This window comes from Netta rufina (assembly GCF_964035555.1).
Source record: "Netta rufina genome assembly, chromosome: 1".
Classification (NCBI taxonomy): Eukaryota; Metazoa; Chordata; class Aves; order Anseriformes; family Anatidae; genus Netta; species Netta rufina.
Window position 1 is genome coordinate 22,819,564 of NC_140123.1, and position 26,469 is coordinate 22,846,032.

General features: G+C 45.7%; 1 protein-coding gene across 1 annotated transcript; it reads right to left on the reverse strand.

The window, feature by feature from the left end:
* Positions 1–3: 3 nt before the first annotated feature.
* Positions 4–26,187, reverse strand: KATNAL1 (katanin catalytic subunit A1 like 1; the record flags this gene model as incomplete). The annotated part of the gene is made up of 10 exons (XM_084306402.1): positions 4–202; positions 1,367–1,493; positions 3,819–3,953; positions 4,897–5,023; positions 5,826–5,984; positions 10,022–10,127; positions 10,636–10,763; positions 16,419–16,587; positions 18,561–18,721; positions 26,026–26,187. 10 exons carry the CDS (start codon positions 26,185–26,187, stop codon positions 4–6), a joined length of 1,473 nt encoding a protein of 490 aa, XP_084162528.1.
* Between the last annotated feature and the right edge of the window lie 282 nt (positions 26,188–26,469).

Sequence of the window (26,469 nt, forward strand, 5' to 3'; positions counted from 1 at the left end):
AGGCTAAGCAGATCCGAACTCCGCCATCCATTTTTCGTACTTCTCCAGGTCCGCAGCGGAAACAGATTTGGAGATTTTCTTCAGAGCCAGCTCGAAGTCCCCCTTGGTAACCGGCATCTGAAGCTCCTCTTTCGAAAGAGCCCGAATCTCTTCCGGAGTTAAGCCGTTAATACGCCGCCGCATCGCCATCAGAGAGGCATCCCTGGAAATACAGGACAAGGTTTGGGAGCTGATTGCCAGCAGCACGTGCTATAAGTTTGTGGATTTCATCTTCAGCACAGGGCAGGGCACGGTGGGAGAGGAACTGCACCCGGGGCTATCTATTCATCCTTTTCTTCCCCAAAAGCACTCTGGATTTCACAGACCCCTCTTTAAGATTTAAGATTTTCCCCTTCTCCCTAGAGGACAGCCAGCAAGTGCTGTGCAACAATTGCTAACACCACGGGACCATCGGTGCCTGTGGCTTCTCGTGCTCTTTCTGCTCCTCCTCTCCTCGAGAACACCGCTCGTTTCTCACGGCACGGCCCACATGCAGCTTGAAATTACCTTCTCTCTCCCCCCAGTTTTTTTCCCAGCAGGGGATAACACAGGCCTTGGGGAGAACAGGTCATTTCACTGTTGCACCGTGTGATACACACCGGGTTTCCAAAACCACAGAGTCATTTCACAATTTCAGCAAAGTAGGAAGGGAAAAAAAAATAATCCCAAGCCGCGTTCTTAAAGGATCAGTTTCTCCTGGCAGGGACCCCATCTCTGCAAGGGACGGACAGCTCCTACTGGTAAGCTTTTTCAAATACCTGTCCTCCCCCAGAAAGGCCTGATTTGTCAAAAATTGACACATGTTGCACAAATAGGATGGAAATGAATTCAATACTAATGCTATACGCTATCTGCTATACCCCGGCACCTATAAAATTCCAGCAGAAACCAAGACACTGCTGCGCTGGGGCTGTCCAAGCATACACCATTGGGAAGCCCCAAAGAAGGGGAAAAATTCTAGGAAAAAATCTTTTCCATTGCACAATCACAGAATTGTAGCTCTTCACTTCACAGGATTTAAGAAAAGAATCCAACCCTGTTGTGCACTGCATTAACAAACATCACTAAATGCAGACAAGGGTAACACAAGATTTCCTCAATTTTTTTCCTTTATATCTAAGCAAACCCGCTCACCTCTCATGCAAAACACCACGGTTTTTAGAGTGCTCAACAAGATAGCAATGCACGTTTTCAGTGAATAGATCTGGGCCCCAAAAGTAGTCGCTGTTAGCTCAGCTTCAGCTGTTGTGGGCACTGCCTTTTATCACGCAATGTAAATGACGACTTGCCAGGCAATTTTATTTGCAAATTAAGGGGAAGGAGATACCTGCAAACATTAGTGATGTCAGCGCCAGAATAACCTTCAATCTTCTCAGCAATTTCTTCGAGGCTGATATCAGGATCCAGTTCTACTTCCCGGAGATTAATCTTAAGCAGATCTGCTCTGCCTTTTGCTACAACACACAAAAAAATATTTGTTTGAAGCCTTGCAAGAGTAACATTAAAAAAAAAGAAGATACGAGCACAACTTAGATTTTTCATACAAACAAAAGGCTTTAATATAAGGAAAGGAAAAAGAGACAGAGCAAATCATAAATCTTAGCAAAGTGCACAATCAAATACAGTAGAGTACGTGTTTTAAAATTGGATATTAAAAACAGCATACTCTAGAGACGCCTTCCAAAGGCATACATCATTAAAAATGCCTGTTATGTCTCAGGTGACAAAGCATTTGGTGACACGCTACCCAAAGGCACTAAAGCACAAGGCTACAAACGTCTGCTGCTTCTCGCATCCCTTTGGATTCATTCTCTGCTCGGGTGTTTGATTGCATATTAGTCACACAGTTTCATTAAAAACACAACGAGGATTCTATTAGCAGAGCTTTAAACAACACCAAAGCCCTAACAATAGGCTGAACTTTAAGCATGTGTTTAAGCACTTTACCCAGTTGGGACCCCAGAAAGCTGCTGAAGCCTGATAGAAAACAGATACATTAAGAGGGTAAACACATTCATGTATTTACAACCCAAATGCCCTGGCATCCCACTTTCAGACCTGGGTGCAGCGCACACGCAGGGATAGCCAGCTGTGTAAGTGAGTACTTGCGCAGCCAATTAACCATTTTGCTTGTGGAGAGCACACAGGAGCGTGTGCGTTGGGGTACACACGCTAAAGAGCCCAGGCTTCTAACAGGGAATTCGCATTTGACAGCTCGGGCCTCGGTGTTACTCTGCATAACGGTGCTGAAGGAGGGACAAACGCTTTCCTGGCTTTCGCCGTGCAGGACCACAAAGCAGCTCAGCATCTTCATATCCACAGGGACCAGTTTTTACGGCTTTGAAAAGAGGACAGCCATGGCAGGGGAAGTAGCACTAGGAAAAGCTAAAAGTCTGAAGGAAATATCCACGCTTTCTATTCACTGACGCCACAAATTAAAATAAATAAATAAAAGCAGTGGGGAATCAGAAAGCTCTTCCAAGGCTGCTGGCATGGAGAGCTTCACAGACCCATCAGGAATGCAGGCAGGTATCAATCAGGCAGCTGGCACTGGATATAAAACGGGGATTTACTATTTACAGCAGTGTACACACGGCGTACCTGCAGAGAGCTTCTTGGCTCAGAGAATATTCATCTGATTTTTCTACTGGGATAAGCAAGCCCTGACAGTATCTCAAAAACAAAACACTGCAGATATATACTTGTCCCAAATTCTACTATATAGAAGTGTATATATGAAATCTCTCTCTTTTTTTTGCAATTAAACTGCCTGACCACATCAAACGCCACAAGGCGGTTACAAACGCATCATCTAGGCTTGCACGGAACAGCTCGACTTCCTTATACACAGGATAAACGCGCCGGCACAGAAAGCTGGAAATAAAACAGGAGCCCATCTTGTCTGTTGTCCAGGGTGTAATCTACTGTGTCAAAAAAACAATCTTGCTTAATTAGAAACAAGAGCAGGAGCTGATAGGATTTTAAACTAATTGGTCATAAAGACAGGCATCCCGTTAGTAGCTGTGGCTGCCTGTAACCTGCGCAGACAAGCTGTAGGCCTATTAAGTGTCCTTATACCTGCTCGGCTCAATCACAATTGCTGTCAGCACACACGCAGCATCTTGTTATCTGGAGTGCTCACGCAGGGAGACGAGGCGCCCGCTGCACGGGCGCAGAAACAAAGCCACGCAAACTTCAAGCGCTGGGGATCTCAAAATTAATAGGACAGCTGAGTGACAGCCAGAAAAGCCGAGCCGAGCCGAGCCGTCGCGGGGCAGGAAGGCAATCAGCCCGCTGCATTCGGAGCGGCTCGAAGCCTAGTTTAAGGCAAGCAAGCGGTGATTTACAAGGCACTGAGCCTGGAAGTGCAAATTCGTGGAGCCATTTCTTTGCATTCGTCTGCGAGGGCATGGGTGCGTTCGCAGTATTTCTTAACGTGTCCAAAGGGTGCCTTTGATGATCACTCAAGGACTGACTGTTAAACATTTAAAATAATTCCAGGCTCATTAAAATGAGCTCCCTTTCAAAATGTAAGAAGCCAGCAATGGGCTTGCAAAGCAACGCAGCAGCTCTTTGTTTTTAAGCCCCCAAGCAAGCTGTTTTTTTTTTTTCCCCTCACTCTTTTTAAATATAAAGCAATCCCACCAAACGATTAACTCCTAAATTTCACTGCTCATCACAAAAGCATCACAATTCCTCACAAATCCAGCAGTCCCAGAGCAGTCCTAAGGCAGGCTTGTAAAGGCCATTTTAAAGTAAAATGCTTGTTCCAAACGTACCTGTGGGTAGAGGTATGTAAATCCTCTTTTCCAGTCTCCTTCGGAGAGCTTCATCGATATCCCAGGGAAAATTGGTAGCAGCTAACACCATGACCATCTTGGAGGGGTCGTCGTTTTCCAGAGCACCACCTACCCCTGCAAGCACAACGGTTGGGAGAAATTTCACTCGAGATGCTTGCTAAGAAACATTGCACAAACACTGCAAAAGCTCAAACAAAGCTCAGCAACTGCTCCTTATGCTCCTAGAGCCACTTTCCAGACTTTCCATAGCTGAGATGTGGCACCATCACTGCCACAGACAGGGGTACAGTTCAATCTTTTGCTGAGTCAAGGAAGGGCTTTCTTTGGCAGTGCTAATAACACTGTATGTGTGAAATAATGTGTGTGTTAATAAATGTGTGTTAATTACTATGTGAGTGCAGTGCTGTCAGCCCCACCAACAACACTCTCTCTGACAAATCTGGCCACGGAGGTCACAAAATCACCCCCTGGCCTCCCAAATGAGGACTGCAAAGAAATGCTCACTTTGGGGCAAAAAGTTGCCTACACAGGGTGAATATTTGAGGCAATTATAAATGGTGGTTCAACAGCAACTGCAGTGCAGAGGTGATTGTCGAAGCACTACGCCACAAAATGTTCCTCATGGTGGTGTGTCGTGTCGCACTAAATGTGACTTAAAGGGTAATGTTAGCTGCCACCACAGCAAAATGAGATCTGGTCACTGGGTCCCTGAGCAGGAGATGCCAGGAAATAAGAGAAATTTGTTTAAATTGCATCAGAAATGAAGGCCTGCTTTAAACTTCTCAAATTCCCATTATCTGCTTCTCCTAGAGTAAGGTGCCTCTTAAAAAGGAGTTCTCAATTTTCCAGCAAAATGGCTGTTTTAGAAAGAAATAAAGCAGAGCGCCTTGTTCAGTTATCTGCCTTCAAGCACTCAGAAAACGCAGTCCTCCCAATTTGTCTTATTTCCCCCCACCCACAAAGCTAGGTTTTCCAGCTGGTTCGAGGTTTTTACATCCCCATCTGTAACGGAACAGCACCCCGGCCCCCAAATTACAGCTCAGCCTGGAATCTTTACCGTCCATTTGCACCAGCAGCTCCGACTTGACTCTGCGACTGGCCTCGTGCTCGTCGGACGTGCCTCTGCGGCTGCAGATGGAATCTATTTCATCTATGAAGATTGTTGTCGGAGCGTAAAACCTCGCCTTGATTCAAATGAAAGCACCGCTGTTAAGACCGAAGCAGCAAGCACAGGCCCTCATCTGACCACGACGCAGTTCAGGCAGAAATACCACGGAGATGACTTCCCCGCTTGCCACAAGAAAACAATTCAAAACCTTTGATTTACAAACTGCTTAAGTTTCTGCACTTCAAATTGTGCCCCTCGAGTCAGAGGTCTTTCAGTGTTGGTTGGTTTTCCTCAGAAACCAGCATTGAAAATGGGAAAAGGAACACAAGCACTGTTCAGGCAGGTTTTTTTTTAATGTTTAGGTTTTTGTGCTGGTGAGGGCAAGGCACAGGGAACAGAAAGGAACCCGGTCTACCCCAAAATAGAGACGTTTCAACTGAGAGAGTGCTAGAAGCAAAACGAAGATCCCAAAGAGGTGAATGACCCTGCAGAGTAGATCCTGTCTTTCACACAGCCTGCATGATGGACTGCGCTCAAAAATTCAGTGAGAAGCTCATGTCCATCACTCAGAGCAGAAACAGAACTCATGTTTGTATTGCTCCTAAAATAACAGCTCCCAGGCCCATCCAATTTCAAATTACTTATTACTATGGGCTTGGTATCCCATAACTAAATAACTGAATTTCTCTCAAGGTCACCTTTAGCCTGGAAAAAGCTCTCCTGAACACAGTCAGAACAAGATGGATACACACAGATTGTCTTTTGCTGTCTCGGTGCAGCGAGCTCCATGCTTTCAGAACCCTACTGAGGGGCAGGAAACCGAGAGAGAGGTCCCTGCTCACCTTGGAGCTCCCCAGAGCACATCATCGAGGACGTACCATTTCAAACAAGAGGCGGACAAGCTTCTCAGACTCGCCCCTGTACTTCGACGTCAGCGTGGAGGAGGACACGTTGAAGAAGGTCGTTCCACATTCTGTAGCAACAGCTTTCGCGAGCATTGTTTTGCCAGTGCCGGGAGGGCCAACCATCAGCACGCCCTGAGAGGTGAAAATAAAGGGAATGAACAACAAATGAAGCAAATTTGCACTGTAGCCCTCTACACTACATCTCAATATAATCCCAAATCTGTATTTTAACTGCTTAATGACAATTGTCATCAGTGGAAAACAAAAGAACACCGTATAATGAGAGCAGCATGAAAATGTTCTGCCGTTTCTTTGCCTTACCACTTCACCCGAGTCAGAATCACAACAGGCACCAGCTGCTGCTGCAGCTCTCACCTGGCAGGCAGGTGACAGATTTACAGCCTTGCTCTGAAACAGACAGAGCCCAGACTTGAACTTGGGCCCTTCCCGTCTCACAGGTGGCTGTACACGTGGATGAAGAGAGTGAAGTCATCATCTTTTTGGAACAAAGGCTGCTTCGTGAAGAAAGCTTCACAGAAACCAAACCGCTTTTGCAGAAAGTAGAGCATTTTTCTGCAGAACAACACCTTGCCAACAAATCCTAACCAAGTGCGTGTATGAATCTGGTTGATTTTTACAAGTTGGTGTTTTTTACAAGATGAGATGTTAGGAGGAAGTTCTTCCCTCCGAGGGTGGTGAGGCCCTGTCCCAGGCTGCCCAGAGAAGCTGTGGATGCCCCATCCCTGGAGGTGCTCAAGGCCAGGCTGGATGGGGCTTTGGGCAACCTGGGCTGGTGGGAGGTGTCCCTGCCCATGGCAGGGGGTTGGAACTGGGTGGGCTTTAAGGTCCCTTCCAACCCATTCTGTGATTCCATGATTGTCTCAGCACTATACAAGCAGGTTTTGAGTTGGATACGAGTGCTCTCAGGACCATGTAGAAACTGCAGCACGGAGGCTGGTTAACCACCCTGACTATAAAGCAAAGACAGGCTCTTTAAGCGAGCCACAACAAAAACAATGTAGGTTTCTGAAGATAACTGACCCATCATGAGGTCACTGCTCACTCTCAGCACTAAATCAGGATCACGTTTTTAAATAGTTACCTTTGTGAATCCTCTTTCCAACCCTTTCAGCACCAGAGCTGGGACAACACATCGTTCCAGCCCCTCACAGCACTAGGAAAGGCCGCTGGCGTTTTGAGCATGCTATGAAATCGCGGTGCTCCAGCAGCTTTTTTTTTTCCCCCAACGGCAAGGTCTGACTACAGGCTAACAAGAGCTTCCTCAAGTAAAGTTGTGGCGTGTTGCAGGGGTAATGAAATTAGCCGGAATTAGAATTGCACATCATAATGTGCTTGGCAATTAATATCTTACAGAAAACGCCACAGCAGTAAAGTATCTGTTAAATGCAAGCCACGGAGCAAATTAGATTTCAGCTGTTCCCTGCAACAAAAAATTTACTTCAAAAAGCACGAAGAATGGCCTGGAAGAGATCTATAAAAACAAATCAACCGGGAATGCAATTATTCAAAAACGAACTCTTCAAAAGCAATCGCCTGTCTGTATTCCATTTTCCATTAACTCTTAATACCTTTATTGCCATTTAACACTTAGCTAATGCAAGCTCAACATACATTCACTGGGAAATTAAGTCAGAAATGTTCATCCTTCCCCCGTGCAGCTAACGGCCCAATGTCACTCTTCAGGCTGCTCAAGGTTCCCTGAATTCCAGGGCAGCGAGCATGAAAAGTAAATTGAGGTTTTTTTACTCTACACGAGCACTCAGACAGATACGGATTTGAGTTGCTGCAGAGTCACGCTGATGTTGTGATAATATTGCAAGTACAAGCCTGGAGTGCCTGGGTGAAAATCATTCAGCCTGTAACAGAGCTGACTTATCGGCCTCTCAGAGTTTCAAAATGCGCTTATTTAATATTTTAAAACAAGCAGCGCCTCACTTCAAATCCCACTTCACCTGGGTTCAACAAACTGCACTTACTGCAGGACCTAGTGACCCCAGGGGCTAACGTCCTTTCTTTGTGTCCTGGTTTCAGTTTTGGATGCAGTTTTAGTCCTCCATCATTCTGGAAGGGCAAATTCCAGCTTCAGCCACACACCCTGCTCCCTGCTGAACCCAAAGCCCATCGCTTCGGGCCTCCTGCACAAGTATTTCAGCGAGCATTACCTAGCACAGGACAGTGGTGGCATTATCTACGTGCCTGACACAGGTGCAAAGCCCGGAGAACACCACGTTCTACAGGGATTTAAAAAGAAAAAAGTCAGCTATAAAAAAAAAAAAAAGCAGACAAACCTTGAAGACTCAGGAAAACAAGGTGTTCAGGGCTGCAAAGAGAAGCACATCGGATCAAGTTGCTCTTTCTCCTTGCAACTAGGAGGGGCTGCCACTTACTCACTAGTTAAAATCCTTGACGAACACAAAGGCTTCTTTATTCCTCCTCTAAGGCTCTGTTAATCCCAAGTATTCCAATAAGAAGCTGAAACACACCACGGGGAGTAAGTGTTTTGATGAAATCACCGCGGGGTTACTTCTTGTTGTTGTAACAATCACTAGCAGAGCAGTGGGAAGCACGGGGAGCGAGCAGGCCTTCTTGGAACAAAACAGTTCAGAGGAAAAGCAGGAGCAAGCCTTGGGACCCTCAGCAACCTGCAGCTGCAAGCACACAGCCCGGTGCTGGATCAGGAGGGCAGCTGGCTCCTCCGTGCCAGGCAGTGTCCTGGGAATGAACGCAGGGGCAAACTGCGAGGGCTGTTGTGGGAATTGTTCTCGGCAGCATCTGAACATCCCAAGCCAGATCTGGCTGCCTGTTCCCTGAGTTCCTGTCCTGAATGCCCAGGCTCAACGAACGCCTGCTGCTCCGCTGATTACCGCGAGCAGCAGCCTTCCCTTCAGAGCTTCTCATCCTTGTGGCACAGCCAGAGGTCAGCAGTAGGGAAAACACATGCTGTTCTACGTGAAAAATAAATTCAGGAGAGTTACAGCTTCACAAGCCCCCAGGGGAAAGGCTAACAATGAAGACTCTTCGTGGACTCATCAGAAATCAATTTGCATTTCAGGCTGAAAGGAGGAAATCATCTTAGCATTTTTTTTTTCCACGTCTTCAACCACCTCGCTTTCAGAAGTGATACTGGCCAGCAAGAAAGGATAACCCCATGCAAAGAGGAAGAGACTAACTCTGAAGGTGAGGCTGTTGTTTCTCTACCCACTGACACAATATTTGGAGAGGCAAGGCCATCAGCACTCTACATTCCCTGCAGCCTGCTGAGATACCTGCCTTAAAAGACAGGTGGCCACTGCATGCTCCAGGCCTGTTAGGTGGAAAAGCAGCACAGCAGCTCTTCAATCCCTTAAAAAGCTTTTGAAGGCAGGGCAGGTGAAGCCTCTGTAGTCTATGAGGGAATGGATCAAACTCCTCTGTGCCAAGACGAAGGGAGGGAGTTTCAATAGACATTGAAGAGAAGTATGAGGACCAAACAGGAGAAGATGGGGTTAGTAACGCAAGGTCTGACGTATGCTGCTGAGCCAGTGGACTAAAAAACTACTCATGGACACAGAAATCCCTACACATGCCATTTCTTTGGAGACTCCGGATGACAGACAACTTGCAACAGAGTCTGTCCTCCCCAGTTAAATTAAATTAATCATTAAATGCTTCCACATAACCAGAAGGCTCATCTCAGGTCCATCAGGAGCCCAGCCCAGCCCCATGTCCTTGCTGTTGCCTACAGTTGGTGGTCAGAGTAAAAAAGAGCTGCCATGTGCAGAATAAAACAGTCCCAAAACTGCTTCCCTCGGTGAAATGCTGAAGAGCAGCCGTTCTATTAAGCAGAGCTTCCCATTAAGCGTTTCTGCCTCTCTCAGTGCACCCTGTATGCTTGCTAACGCGTACAGGCTGACACACAGAAAGTATTAGCATCGAGAAGCAATCACAGAGTAAGCACAAGAGAATTATTCAGTGTAAAGCCTGCATCCATTCCCAGCTGTTTACTCCTGCACATTTTACGTGAATCATTATGAGAGGATTTCACGAAACAAATTCCTGAACTTTCCTGTTTGGCATTTTAGCCAGACTGCAGTCAGCCACACATGCTAAAACAGCAGACGTGCATAACTAGGGCTTGCCATTTACTCAGACACCAAATAAATCCCCACCTTCCAAGGTCTTCGGATCCCTTTGAAGAAATCAGGCATCCACATCGGAAGGACGACAGCTTCTCTTAATAATTTCTTGGCTTCTTCCAAATCTGCTATGTCATCCCTGGGCGAGAAGAAACTTTTATGAGATTCCCGTACAGCAATATTCCTCCTGCCTTTACACAAGGACAACCAAAAGCTTTTCACCCGCTGCCATCCCTTTTTAGCATGCCAGTGTGTGCCTCGTGAGAGCACTCCTATAATCCCACGACCTAAAACTAAATCCGTTTGTGAAAGGTAGGGGGAAAAAATGATTTTCCCGACTCAAGTTTCTCTGAGCTGCTTAATTAAAAATTGTTTTGGATAACGTGAACACCCAAGCAGTATCTTTAGAGATCTCTGGAGTACGCTTTTATTTCGGCAGCACTTGCAGTGGATGTGCTGCACCGTAACACCAGTTAGCAGCAAGAGCCTGACTGTCATCAAATTAATACACTGTTAAAACCAAAAGATCTTGCTTTGCTCATTTGTAGAAGACGGCGGTGGCTCCCTGTTTTAAAGGCTTAGGAGAAGAACAATTCCTCCCCCTTTCCATGCTGGCAAAACCACTTCAATGGAGAAAATCCTCATACCAATGAATGCTCGGATTCCTTGACACAATATCCCTTTCCAGAGCTTCAACCAAGTCTTTGTCGTAACCCGCTCCGTCAAATTTTGGGATTTCCCCATCACCAACACCTTCCTGGGGTATTTTCTTGCCCTAGGAGTGAAAGTCACACAGGCTCGTGAGGACATTTTGCTTTGCACATATCCTTTACCATTAAAACATTGCAGTGATGGCTGATTTAGCCTCCACTGGAGCCACAAGATGATGTGAAGCTTTAATGTAGCACCACGATGGGCAGCAAAACCAATGTTTTCACACCTTGCACACCATGAGAAGCCCCCAAACACCCGTGTTTGCTGGTTAAATTAGTGAACCCAATGCTCTTACCAGTGCTAAACCACTCTTTAGACGCCTGACACACTTCTTGGCCAGCCAAATGCATGAATGCAACTCGTGTAAGAATGGAGATGGTGCTGGGACTTCGTGCTGCACTGCAGCCTGGTTGAAGACCAGACCACTTGAAGCCTGTCTGGAAGATGCTAAACCTGCTGCATCCCCTGCCTGAGCTCAGCCAGGGGCACCCCACCACAATAGAAGAACACAAAGCTCTTACACCCGCTGTCTTTGATGGAGGAAAACCGAGAAGGATCTCTCCTGGTGTTTAAATAAAGCCTTCCTGTCCAGCAATTTCTCCTGCAAGCTATCCATTTCGCTTCTCTCATTCACAAGCAAGCTCTGTGAAGAGTTAAAAGGTTCGCAAAAGGTCATGTTTATTTAAGGACGGCACTGAAAGCCCTGAGCAAGCTCCCCGGTCACCCAGGCTTCTTTGAACTCCAGTCATTTCTGCAGCAAGCTGCAATCCATTGAGCAACTGAGTCCAATCCTTCCTCTGCCCCTGACAGCCCCCACTTTCTGGCTTAATGCCTCCACAACGCCAGCGAGCTTACAGGGTTGAAGCAATATTTTCACTTTGAAGCATCACAGCTCGTGCTCCTCCTCCTCTCAGGCCTCTGACGATGGAAAGTACCCAAGGAGCTGCTGCAGGACTCTCCAACTCAGCCTCCAAATGCCATCAGCGAGCAGGTTACAGAATCCCAGCTGGCGGCACAAGAGCAGCCTCAGCAAAGGGCTCAGAGGCAGCTGGAGACACACAAATAACCTCACGGAGGAGACAGGAAAAGGCAGTGACTGCACCCTCCTGCCCACCGTTTGCCCCCGAGGCCGGTGAGGGAGCAGATTTACCTTCCCCTTGTTTTTATTTCTCCCTTCCAAGTGAACACGGTGCTGTTCAGTGCTCCCAGCTCAGGGTTTCTGCACTGGAAAGCAAGCTGAGGGCTGTGGTTAGCCAAAAAGGTGGCGTCAGAAACGTAATGGCCTGGCGTAGAAAGGAAAGGGAGAGAAAAAGCCCCGTGGAGTTCAGAAGGCTTCAGAAGAGAGAAAATGCAATCCAAATGGAACTTTAAGAAAAAAATCACAGTAAAGCAAAAGGTATTTGCTGTCTTTGTTAAAATCTCTCTCATATCCCTCTGTAAGGAACTGATTTTCCTAGTGGAAGAGTGAAACTGAGCAAGGGCAGCTCAGAAGGCAGGGCGAGCTGGTGGAGGAGGCTGGAGCAGCTCAAACCCACGGCCCTGAGGCAGGGCTGCCTGCTGGAGGGGGGTCTTGGGGAGAAAAAAGGACAAACAAATAGATCAGCCCAGGTGATGGTGGGCTCTTAGTGTGGTATGGCTGAAAGAAGAAGGAAAAAGGGAGAAAAGGAAAAGCAAAAAAGGGAGAGAGGGAGAGAAAGAAGAGAGGCAAAAGCAACAACTGCCAGATGCCCTCCGCACCCCGTGCTGCTATAGCCGAAGGTGGCAGCTCAGCTGGGCAGCCAGCCCTTCCCAGCACTGCCAGGGAAAAGGGGACGTGCCAAACATAGCTGGACACGATGATTTCTGCTGATACATCCCAGCCTTTCTTCTCCACGGCTGCCGAGCTCCCGTCCTCCAGCAGAAATTGTCCTTACTGCCTCCGAGGGCATGGCTGCTCCGCACCGCTGACCACCGACCCGTTTCCGTGACATCCAACTCCTCTTGGGTCATCCTCCTCAATGGGATGACCTTTGTGCCAAGGTCATTAATTTAAGGGTAAAAGAAGAGTCCTGGTCCTGAGGAAATCCATGGGTAATTTGCCAATTGATTGAGACGTTCAGTTTAAACTCCTCTTGCTGCTTAATTCCTCCCCAACTCTTCTTCTACACCACACGCCCTTGAGATTAACTAATTAATTCCCATGTGGCAGCCAGGTAGATGAATTTCTTTCTCTAAGACATTAACTCAAACTCTGTTTGAGCTTTCTTTCACAGAAAATGCTACTAAAGGCAATACCTGTGCTCAAGCCGTTCATGTTCCCTCCGTTCTGCATTTGTTCCACAACTTCGCATATGGTTTAGATAAAATTAACAACTCCAGTTGCCTGGATCACTTTTCTTTGTCCCTTCTCAATACAGGCATGGTCAACACAACTCACAATTCCCCTGAGACTAGAGCAGACCCAGGAAGTTTTACTGGAAATCCCTGCTCCCAACCCTGCCATCTACCTACCAGTTCTTTCTTTATTCTGGGATGGAGATTAAAAAGCCTTCCAGTTCCAATTCGTGGAGGTCTGTACTTCCACCTACGTGCAGCTACCTCATCTCGCATCTTCTTTTCCATAATCTGCCTTGCCTATATGCTTCTGATGTTGCATGTTGGAATAATCGAGCAAAACCCACTCTTTTATGGTATTTTAAATCACATCTTGATCGATTTTAATATTCACTTCGCTGATAGAGCAGCACAGCCCTTCGCTATTTCATACCCTTTGCAGCACCCGTCTTTGCCCACAGAGGATCAAAAATAATCTGAAGACTACTCATAAAAGCATCCAGGTATGGTATTATGCAGTTTCTAAAAGACATACGGGGTAACATCCATGCCTCCTCTTTAAGCTGAGCTATTGAACAGAAGCGACGATTCTTGGAAATGATGCAGCAGAAGGTACCTTGAGAACCAGCCCAACAATTTCCCATGGAAATAAGAAGAAAGCAGCACTTGAAAGCAGTATTTTAGAAAAAGGAATGTGTAAATGTAAGGGTTTCGTGGATAAACACAATCCATATGGGTTTCAGGTCCAAATTATTTTACAGAGGCCATTTAAAAGGCCTTTTAAAAGGCCATTTACTGGCACAGTCAGGTTAAAACTCCTAATAGCAGGATGGATACAGCCAGAATGAAAAGACGATTTGGCCTGGGAAGGACAAACAGTGATAAAAGGCTTCACATACACAGGCAAAATACTCTTAAAATGTACCTCCTATAGCTGCTTGAAAAATATTAGAAATAAATATACATATTGCATGGTAATATTATAGCCAGGAAAGGGTACAACCTACTGCACTGCAGCAAACATCTTAGGAAAAGCTTTAACTGTTGTTTTTAACTTAACATAAAGCATTACTGAACTTTGTGATTCAACGTCTGGGGTGACCTCATTGCAGCTTTTCAGTATTTAATATTATAAAAAGATGGGGAGCAACTTTTTGCTCCGACAGACAATGACAGGACAAGGAGGAATGGCTTTAAACTAGCAGAGGGAAGATTTAGATTAGAGCTAAGGAGAAAATTCTTCCCTCCGAGGGTGGTGAGGCCCTGGCACAGGCTGCCCAGAGAAGCTGTGGATGCCCCATCCCTGGAGGTGCTCAAGGCCAGGCTGGATGGGGCTTTGGGCAACCTGGGGTGGTGGGAGGTGTCCCTGCCCATGGCAGGGGGTTGGAACTAGAAGATCTTTAAGGTCCCTTCCAACCCAAACCATTCTGTAATTCTACAAACACACTACGCCACAGAGGAAAGTTTCTCTTAGCTTTACTCTAGAATGAAAGCCTGCAACAGTTGCAGACCAAGAAAGAATAAATCTTAGAAAAGATTTATCAAGAAAGAATAAAAAGGGAAGTTAAACCTATTTTCATTCCTGTGTGTAAAATACGGGAAGTTGCTCTAACTTCTTTCGCTTCCCTTGCCTGGCTATTTACTCTTTCATTCAAAATGTTCTTCAAAGGAAAGCCATGGGTTCCTTACATAAATCACCAAACAACAGAAGAAATTGTAACCTGCTGTGATTTTTGCATATGTAGCTCGGACAAAGAAAGCAAAATAACCACCAGGTAGCCACAAAACGCAAAGAGAAGAGCACGTTTTTTGAGTAGACATGAGCAGCTATTTTCCTTCTGCCACCTAGTGACCGATTTATTCAGATGAGGGCAGCATTTAAGATGTGCCATGTTACACAGCCCTTCAGGACCTCCTCTGCCTGACAGCAGCAGTGTCACCAACCGCGTTATTCCCAGAGAAAAGTATTGTACAAGTCATGTTGTTGTTGGGCTCCTTATAGTAAACCCAGCAATGCTCATCCGAGGAAATCTTTGAGAGCAGAGTTCAGCTTAATTAGAGCCGAGGCTCTGAAGGCTGCCTCACACACACGCAGCTGCTGAACCTGTCACAAACAACGCCTCCAAGCCCCGGTGTAGCTGGCAGAACTGTGAGCAAGTTCACAGATCCTTACCAGCTCTTTATAGCTTGTAGGACATACCCTTGTTATCTTAAATCTTCCTGATGCAGAGGTGAGAGATTTCTGAAATGATTACGCTTTAACCGTGCGGTCACTCGGTGGCACTGCTGAAGATGTGCCTGGCCCTACCTGCTAGCGGTGACGAGGGCTGCTATTACTCACTGCTTTCCCTGAATATCAGAAAAGCAATTTATGATGATAAAAGAGGTCATCTTCTAAGTTTTCCCTGCGCTGAGATGCAACCTGCAATAGAAAGGCCACGAAGGGGCTAACCGAAGTCATCTGGAGGAAAACTGGACTAAATATTTTCTGATTTGTCTGCCAAGAGCCATACAATACTGAGCGTGTGCCCTGTAGGAAGGGGCCTCTTTTATCACTGTCTGTCAGGAAGGGAAAGCCACTACAGCACACTCTGGACTTGAATCACGTATCCCACAGACTCCTCGTGTTCCCAGCACTGACTCCGCAGCTGAATTGAAAAATGCAAGCTCCTCAAAAAGCAGTTTGCGCACACAGGCATTTTTCTCCGCCACAAAACAGTCCTTCCTATGTATCAGTTGCTTTGACATCCTTATTTGACAGTGAGTCGCTGTTTCTCCTTTTCTATCAGTTCAGCACTGCTTCTTTGTCACGGGTCCACAGAGGAAAGACTCCCCAACTTACTCCAATTCATTGCATTGTTGTTTATTTTTTTTCTTAAAAGAAGGACAAAGCCTTTCCAAGAAGCATCTTCCTAAACACCATAACAACAACAAAAGCTTTTTTTTCATAAACAAAAGAAAATTGAAGTTGCTCAGAGCTTGCTTTCGCTGCATCTCCTTCACACCAATTCCAAATATGTAATTTCAGACAACTTGGCACACATTTACATACCATCACATCACTGACAAAACTCTACTAGACTTGAAAACACACCCAAATTTTACTATGGCATGGCAGCAGCGACAGCACTGTGGAATTAATAATGTAATGATTGAAGGCTAGAGAAGAGCACTGGTCTCATTTCTGTACTTTTTATGTTGAAATCTCGGCACAAGACCTGAATTGACCCATTTAAAAAAAAAAAAAAAAAAAAAGAGGGGAGAAGGGACTTTACCCTGACAGATTAGGGTCAGGATTATTGTGGTTTCTTTTTCTATTTTTTTAAATTTGTATTTAATAAGTGGAACTACGAATGCTTCCATTGTCACCTGTGCATGGCAGCTCCTTCCCCCCACGTCTTACCTTGTCATCCCTGCCTCTAGCCCTGGGCTCCCTGTCGCGGCTGCCTGCGGATTTGTCGCTCCTGGCCGCCGGGTGCGCTCTGCCCGCGGGCCCCCGAGGCTGCAGGCCTGGGGAGTCCTTCCTCAAGGGCTTCGCTTCTCGGTTGGGACGTTTGATCTGAGGTGGGGCCCTAAGGATAGAAAAAACACAACAAAAAGTAAAGACAGCAGCGTTAAGGAGGAAGGATTCTAGTAGTTCGTTAATGGCTTTTAGTGATTTATCATCTGAGCTGACAAGCCCTGGTGTCTTAGCTCTTGATATCTGAAAACCCAGCAACCTATTTCTGTCTAACAATCAAAAATAGAAAAAAAAGCAAAACACAAAGTTTCGACAGTGGGGAATAAAAGAAAATTATCAATATTATTGTATTATACCGGGCAATACTGTTACACAAATCTTACAGCAAACCTGTACGCTTGCAACAAGAGAGGAAGCAACTTGGTAAAGGTGCTGGAAGCACAGTTTCCTCTGAATACATCAGGCATTACTCAGATGCACAAGTCCTACACAGCCAGAAGACACTGCTAGCAAAAAATAAATAAATGCTGGCTAATAACTCTGACAGGTCCCAAAACAGAAAGAGAGAATTTTAAAAACAACCCTCCTACCTCCAAATTAATTCCCCTGAAAATGTCAAAACGTAAAAAAAATGCCTAGAAAGCAAAAGCAAGCAGAGCCAAACTGCAAGCACCTGTACTTGCGTGCATCACCCACGGTATCAAAGGGAACTCAGCAGTGGCATGAGGAGGCAGAACTGGTTTTTGTGACGAGGTGTCACAGCCATTTTGTTCCAGGGATCAAACTTGAAACAGCAAACTGAAAATACGTGGCCAGCAGTGTCACCCAAGTTTAATTAGAGTTCCCTCCTGGATCTTCTACTTAGCCTTGCTCTGAGTAACTCAAAATTTGCTAACTGCAAAAAAATATTTTTGTGGAACATGACTTAAAAGGAGTACGTATGGATACGCAGCCTTGCATAAAACTGCTGCATTTTGCTTTGTATACATTTTCATCAAGCTCAATGGCACAGGAGAGTGGTTAGTTTTCCTTACTTACGTGCATAAAATTTAAATTTCAGCTAAATTTTAAATTCAGCATTTAAAAATGCAGATGAACTATGGGGTCCTTACCTCTACTACAGATACGAGAAGGAATTTATCTTGTACTTCCCATGGCATTACCACAAAATTCTGATAATCATTTCTACCACTCACTAAAGGAATCGTTAATACCATTTACATTTTTTAGGGTTTAGGGTTTTCTACAAGTGCAGAACAGCTTGTTTGAAAATCACGCAGCACATGAATTTACACACAAACTTGGCATTTCTTTCTGCTAACCCAGATCTTTCACTTTCCTTTTTTTTTTTCCCCTTTGAATATACGAGTACATCAACATCAAAATTCTTCGCTGTTAAAATATTAGAAGAATGTTGGCATATTAACCTTTATTCTTGTATTTTAATTAGATTTTTTTTTTTTCTTCCAACAACCTGTGTCAAGCTCTATTAGGGTAAAACCAGGAATCTCACAAAATGCACATGCAATTTATTTTAAGAAAACTATTAGTTAGTTAAAGTTACTTTTAGAGTGGTTACAAAAGGAAAACCAGCATATACAGCAGAACGTGGTTAGCAAAAAAATTAACCAGCTGATTAAATAAAGGTCACATCTCTAACTAGGGAGCAGTGTCTAACCACTGTGTCCTTCCAGCTCCTCCAGTTCCAGCTCTTTCCAGAATCCTCAGCCATAAATGAATTCAACTGCCTAAATAAATTGAAGTGGAAAAGTTTTCTCTCTGCATACAACAAAGGCAACTGTCACCAAAAGCTCACTGAGCTCTCCAGCAGACTCTAGCTCCAGGACTGACTTAGTCCCTCCCACCAGAATAAAAGCCTGACTTTCTTTAGAACTCCAGTAATAAATCTGACTGCAACTTATTTACATTTTTCCCCCCAACGAATTATATTTAAGCTTTATTAGAAGTAACTAGGGCATAAATGAAATGTGATTTTCATGTTACAAATACATTCAAGAAGAAAAGGCACTTGAAACTGTGGCAAACCAGTTTTATTCCATCCACCCTGCCTGAGCCTCTCATTACCTGTGTTCAGCTGGAACAGGAGGGGGCCAAACAGCGGGGTCTCTGTAAGGCTCATCTTGACAGGACACCGGGATATCTGCGGGTCTGTCCATTTTAAAGCTCTCTAAAGTGCTGACAATGCTCTTAACTTGCTCATATTCTTCAACTAATTCTTGTCGGACCTTCAGAAACACATAATTTAGAAATAGTTACAATTCCAACTTGATTTTTAAACCACAGAAAGCAGTTCAAAACATACACTGCCCTCCAGAGCTGAGCACTCACCAACCCCAGCCCTATCAGGCTGACAACGTCATCAAAAGTCAAATCTGTTGGGTTCGTCTGCCTGCTTGTGAGCGTCACGACCAGACTTGGAGATGGGACTTTTAATGACTGCTCCATAATGCGTGTTATTGCCCAGGTTTACACGTGCGTGTTGACACGTATGCACACATACACGTGGTTTTATGGTGTAAGAGCCCATCTTTAACATTTGCAGGTCTTTAACATTGGTATAAAAGAAGCACAAACTCCAAGGTTCTAGTTATAAAACTGAGTCTGTAAAATAAAATTCTGTAAAATTAACTGTGACGTGCACAGACCTACCACACAGTCGAAGCACAAGACAATTCTTTTTTGGATTAGGAAGACTAGAAGAGAAAAACAGGATCACTAATGCCCTACAGCATCAGTTCAAGTGATAAGTAAAGCACGCGAGCCAAGAACGAGAGGAAATTATGTCTCAAAGAAACCTGGTTGCAGAATTCTGCAGCTGAATTACGTACTTGACTTTTCCACTGCCACTTAGCACTGCTGCAGTGGCTTCAAAATTATTTACTCAATATGGGTTCACTTCACGTTTTCTGTCCATGAAGCCTGGGAGAAAAAATCTCTGAAGAAATTTGACAAGCTTTAAGTGATACGGCTTGTTACGAGACGGAGTTTTCCACGTTAAGGTCGCTGGTTCTTAGCACACGACAGCAGCCAAAGAAAGGCACTGTGCATCCTCGCTCAGAAAAACAAGCTCTCGGTGCATTAGTTTAAGATGTACTTGGATGCACCTAAGTGCTCTTGTATGGCATTTTACCCGTCTCCCACCTATCGCTCACTGATGCTTTCCATCCTGTGGGATCAAGCCCCTGAGAAGACATGCTACAGCAAGGGTATTTGCAGGCTGCACACAACCAGCACACCCCATACCCTGCAGGGCTGAACCTACAGCCAGGAGCAGAAGCCAGCTTGTGAGACAGCCGAGGGAAGACACAGACACCCAGCTGTGCTCACGTCGGGTGTGCACATGAGAAGGAGCTGGGAAAAACACTGCCTGGGAATGCTGCACCGAGGCTCCGCTCCGTGGCAAACAGAGGAAGGCAATCGGGGACAACATCAGATGTCAGTGATGCTGCCTGAAATCCAGACAGTCTTTGCTGTGCGTGTCCTGAGCAGATTCTGCTCAAATCAAGAGGAGAGGAGAAAGGAGAAAGGCCAGCCTGCCTCCTGAGGCGACAAATCTAACAGCAGCAAATCAGGAAGCTACTACAGAGCAGCATCACGCTTCATGGACACTGTTCCTGGTGGTGGTTACTGATGAAATGATGTGGCCACTAACCTGAGATCTTCTCTTCTCCGTGAGTGCCTAGAAAGGAACCACAACGGGCAAGCGCAGGCGGCTGTGTCTCATCAGCACGTGTGCAGAAGCGTGCCTGGTTTTCACCTGCTTATCCCATTTCTCCCTCACAATCTCAGGACGATCAGAATGGCACCTTTCCTCACCACCCCTGCTCTCCATATTTAAAGGGGCAGCAGTGGCTCTCTGCTTCTGCTGGGAAAACTTCAAGACGCAAAGCGCCGTCTGACATAACCATTTGCTGGGTGTGGGGTAGGGAAAAATGAACAGAGAGCGTTCAGAACCAAGCACGCATCACCTCCTCCTGGAAGTTACAGTTCTCCTAAAATGCTACCAGGTACCTCCTACGGTGATGTCTCATTCTGCTGGGTAACATTTTCCAGGAACTTCCCCCCACAAAGAAGAAATTAGGACATTTTAGCAGTGCAAAGAAATGCTTCTCTAGACTAAAATTTAAATCCTGTTTAAGGAGAAGAACATATATGACTATCCTCAGCCAGATGCCAGCAAGGATGGAGGCAAAAATGAAGGTTAAGCCTTGAGGTCTTGCTCAGCTCTTGCAACACCGCATTTAGTTCACCAGGAATTCTCCCTGCATCTGTACAAAGGTGCCCGAGGGCATGGCAGAGCAGCCTTCTTGCTCCTTCCCCATGGGATATCTGCATCCTTCCAAAGATGCAGGACACCCAGCTCAGGCAGGGTTGTTCTACCAAAGGCAGTCAATGCTTGACGTGCTCTGCCACCCTGCTTTGCTCCCTCTGCTTTCTCCTCACACCACCAGCACGCAGCCCGCTCCGGGAGACAGCCGCCGCCTCCTCCGGTGCTCCAGGCACACCGACAGGATTCCTCCTTGCAGCCTTCCAACACGTGCAGAGAAGTTGGTGGAACAACTCGCCACCACTAAGAACTGGTGCACCAGAGCAGGAAGGAGGGTGGTATCTGAAAATGCAGAGAAAGTGAGCTTTGGGTGCCTTGGGAGCTGAAAATTTAACAGCTGTTTGTTATCAAGACATGAGCAGCCCAAGCTCCGAATTATTCAGCCCCTGTCACTGACTTGGTACCTGGCAAGGCAACTAAAAACCCTCAGCGTACTCAGACAACGTAACCACAAAGGAAAAGCAGTTGACAAATTCCCAGAGGCCTTAAAGAGACTGAGTCAGATGAAACAGGTGCAGAGAGAGCTTCCTGTAGTTACGGAGGTGACCGAGCCTCTGAGCGATGAGCATGGCTCTGCAGGAGCCTTGGAAAGCTGCAAACAGGGAAATCACTGGGCTGGGCTCACCCGGCCTCCTTGCCCCTTCCCTCAGGTGTACGGGCTCCCAGATGGCTCCAGCTCAGGTTCTAGAGAACGCCCAAAAAATTAGGTTATTCATGTTAAAGTAATTTTAAGAGAAAGCAGGGGTTAACAGCTCACCACTGCCAAACAACAAGGTCTCGTTCTCCTTACTTCTACCTAACCACGCTCTACGGGAACTCTTCTGGATTCAATTCTGGAAGAAAACTACCCTAGGAGGGTAATAAACAAGAACGTATATAAATAAAGGAGAGTTTTGTGAGGTTAGCAAGCTACGCTGGCTCACGACCCTGCGATCAGAAGAACACCAGGACAGAGAATGTCAGCGTGCAGAAAGCACGTCCTAGCACATGGGTACAAAACAGAGCTGGGTTCACTCCTCCTTGATAGTTCCAAAAACAAAACCCAAAACAAAACAAAAAAAACATTTCTGAGTTCCTCTGTATTTCAAAATCTTGCAACTCCCGTAACCTTTGGGATCAACAGCTTTTCCTCATTATATTGCAGCCTGCACTTGGACACAACTTTCCGCAATGTGGGTATTTTATGCTCTGCTGAATGCACACAACATGTGGGGTTGTTTTTAATTGCATCGTGCTGGAGCTAAGCTAATCAAGTTTCTGCAAAAGCATTTTGCAAACCTGAAATTACTGCCTGCAATTAGTGTTAGCTGTTATCTCCATCCAAAAAAAAAAAAAAAAAAGAAAGTAATTCCCCCAACCACTCTGTCTGATTCCAAGGAGTCAAAGCACAGCTCCAGCATTCACGGATCTTCCCGAGCTGCCTGCAGAATATCCCTTAATTACTCACGAAGAAATCTGTGAAGCAACATAAGCACAGACTGACCGAAATGTGTTTAAGATTAAACATAAAAATTAACCTTTATTCTCTGAGCAAGACTGCAGTGCACCTCATCACCTGCTGCAGCGACCATGGGTGGAGAGGGCGTGTTGGTGGCTGCTCAGAGCTCTCCAGGAGAATCCCCGAGCTTCTGCCTCAGCTCCAGCGCCCTCAGACGCCCTGCAAGACGCAGCACGGTTACAACACGCAGCAGGTTTTGCTCAACAGCCTCTGGCCTTGTTGTGAGCCGGCGCTCTCCCCCGGGGGCACGCTCAGCTGTCGTTCTGCAGCTGCCGACCTGTCACCGAAGCAGCTCCTTCCTACAAGCCAGCTGTCTCGGGAAAAGACCACAGCAGCCAAGAAACTCTCTGGGAGTAAACAGGGGGAATGTCAGAACGAGTCAAGCTCACAACGGCGGTCAAGAGAGGAAATCTACTTTCTATTGTTGGTAAGCAGAGAGAGAGGTGAGGCGCTTTTGATTTTAAACGGGGCGACTCCCAGACAATTTTTTTTAACCTCAACCCCTCTGAATTTTCCAAAGGGTTTGAGGAATTCTCGTATCGTCGCATTGCTGCTTTGGCAGGCCGCGCGCTGACCTCCAGGATGCATCTTTTGTCCTTTTGTCATCCTGCAGATTGCCCCAGATTAATCACCTCCCTCCCCTACTCAGCGCTGGCTCTGAGGCCGGGGATGCAGCATTGCTCCAAGCGGAGCTGCACCATCAGGTCGCTCCCAGAGGAGCAGATGATACATGTTCACGTTCCTGCTCCTCCTAATTATCCTCTCCCTGCCAAGCACAAGAACTCCTGGAAATCACGGTGCCCAGTTTCAAAGCTGAAGCTGTCTGTGCTGTGGAAGACAAGCTACCAACTAGTCGGATCGTGGCACCGAGTTATTCTGTCCAGAGCAACCTGTACGAATATGAAAACGATGACACCGAGGCAAACAGAGGTGGATCAAGAGTGTTTGGGAGTCTGACCCCAAATCCCACCTAGTTCTGGTTCACCTCTGCTCTACATCCCTCAGAAAACTGCTGCAAAATCCTATGGAGTACACAAAGCGACGAGCCAGCTTCACCTAGCATGAGGGAGCTGCCCAGGACGGAGCACCCCTACGGAGAAGTGATCATATGGGGAGAAAATCGGTCAGCTGCAGTGGCATGGCTGTAACTGCACTTTGAGGCATGTTACCCTCACAGGCATTCTTGTTTTAGGAGGAAATGTGTATGCAAACACCTGAAACTCAGTTCCCAACCTGAGAAGTGAAAAGAAAAATCACCCTGTTCACAACCATACAGGAAGAGCACGCGTCATGCTGCCAGATTTCCTCAGCGTCCATTTCCCAGGAATCCTTCAGGGGGTTCGAGGAGGAAGGCAGGTTGGGAAGATGCGTACAGCCAGCAGATCCCAAAGAACTGGTTTAAATAACAATCTTTTCTTCTCCTCTGAGCACGCCGTGGATCACGCCCACCAGTTAAAGCTCTGCCTGCCTAGAGAATGCCAAACTCCACCACCAGCAGGTACCAGTGGCATTATCAGGCTCAACAGGGGACGAAGAACCTGAAGTAACTAAAGAACAGGTTTGTGCCATGTTCCAGATGAGACAGAGTTTAAGATAAGACCCATCAGCATTCATCCCCTTAACCACAACCTAAGGTTGCTTTGCTTCTGGTGCTACCTACAAGAGGACACAAGGGCATAAAAATATTCTAATTTTGTGCATTATTGGGTTAGACCTGAATTTTGCTAAATCTATGTGTACAAATTCTGGTGATAATATATTTTTTTTCTTTTACTTTTCTCATAAGAGGCAGTGTGCCTGACAGCTACTGCTTGTGCCTGGCAGTTTGGAGGCAGCCACTGTTGGAGCTGGAAAGCAGCATTAACATCCAGATCATCAGAGGCCCTCTTACTCTGTCTCACTGAGTGAGAAGGCACTGCAATTATTTATCTAGAGTGAGTTAGAAAGCACGTCTACCTCTCCAGATCCCAGCAGAAAAGGGGCAGTTATGGAAAAGCTGGCAGGGTTATCATCTGCTCCCAGGGCTACAGGGAGTCCCATCAATTTACGACAAGGCAAACGACCTGGGGATGAAGAACAGTATTTTTTTTTCCACCCCATGCTTCTTACTCTTTGGTCCCTGAGCCAAGGGAGGCACCAGTAATGGCAAAGCCATGTTCTGACCAAGCTTATCCACCACTGCTGAGCTAGGAAGCTTCAGAACCAGCACGAGCACGCAGCATGACAGGCACTGCCCCACCTGCTGCTGATCCTGCTGGGGATAGTTCTCTCTAAAGTGTAAGGGACGCTGTTGGGGCCGTTCTGTTTTTCTTTAAAATGGGGTAATTTCTGAGGAGGTGCCAACTTTAGATCCTCTGCTACGGAACCAGCTGCCTTCCCCAAGGAGTGATCCTGCAGACTGTTACTGGCCCCTTTCTGCTTGAGGCTTGTATGCAGTGTGGAGCATCCAGTCCATGCTGCACAGGCTTCCCTGAAGCAGTTGGAACAACACAATGTCGTGAGACTTGAAGTAATTTTCCCAAGACAAGAGCTGTTAAAAGCTTAATGGAAGAATCAATGTAATCAGAGGAAAGACAAAATACTGCCAGTGAAGCCGATGCAGAGCCACAGCTGCAGAACAAGGAAAAAAATCATGTTCTACCTTCATGCCAGCTACAACCTCGTCAGGAACTAAGGACATGAACAGGAGATGAACACCTCTGTGTACCAGAACGGCCAGGGGTGAGGAGGAGCTAGAATCCATACACCTGAATGTGAATATCTCCTGTCCAACCTTCAGCTTGTTACAGCATCAGGACAGCTAAGCTATCACTGCTGCTTGTATGCACACACATTTTGCAGGCAACATCTTCATGAGCAGACTTTTATAGTGCCGTGATAAAGACCGACGAGTAGAATGTGATTAGGAAATGATTGCTAACAGTTTTAGCTGTCGGTATTCAAAAAATGCCAGACACTTGAAGCACAAAATCATGACCAAAGCACCTGCTGCAATAAACATAAAAATTTGCTTCCACTTTAAGCGACGTTAGTTAAACACTAATAGTTAGAAAAACTCTCCTTGAAATCTTCTCTTCACCCACTGCAGAATTTTATCTTTATAAGGGGGTATGTTCTTTCAAAAATAACACTTTCACAATATGATTTTTTTTCCTGGAATATACCTTTACATATTTATCCTCTGAGTATTATTATTTCAGATGGAGTGCATTTTCTACAGAGAAAAATATACACATGTAGAAGGCTGATGTACGTGATACATGATCCAGATTAAGAATATTACCTGGGGTTTTGGAAACCTGATCTGAATTTGTACCTTGTAGTGTCATAGCTACCTACTACTCAACCACTCTGCTGATGCTAACCCATTCACTCACATCTTAAGTTTACTGGATAAAAAATAAAACAGCAAAGAGAAGTCTTCAGCAAAACAGTTTTGCCAAAGTACGCAATCACACACAGACAGACCAGTGAGTAGTGATGAAACATCACAAGAGAAAGCAAAAAAGGTTCAATTAGAATAAAATGATCCTTTTAAATACACCATAAGAAATATTTCCCCATAAATAGCAACCAAATACTGTGAAGAAAATGCTAAAAACTTGGTTGAAATATACATCCTCTGTACCACACAAGTTTGGGGATGTAGAATGTATTTTTCAAATTTCAGATAACAGTGGACAAGGAGCCTGATTTCACCTTACCTGTTGCCATTTGCCCTTTACTGCTGGATCTCTGATCGACTGGCAATGCCTCTGGATCTGTTGGATTACGCCCTGGTAATAGACCATCGAGGAGTCATAATTCCCAAGGAGCGCGTATTCTCGTCCCTTTTTGGCATTATCACAGATCTCTGCTAAATTCATCTTCACTCAGAAGTCTACAAAAGAACACACTCATCAGAAAAATTATAGACTGTGGAGTAATTCAGACCATGAAACCCCAGTTTTGTTATTTCTCTCATAGCTGAATTGTTGTTTGTTTTTTTTTCTTTACCAGTCATTTAGCTCTTGGAGTACCTCTTTACCAAATTAAGGTGAGGGATCATACACCACAATTCTTTTACAGTGATTAAAAAACAATTAAACACACAAAAAAATGATGCAGCTTCTTCACTGCCTTTGGTCCCAATCCTGTTAAATGAATGC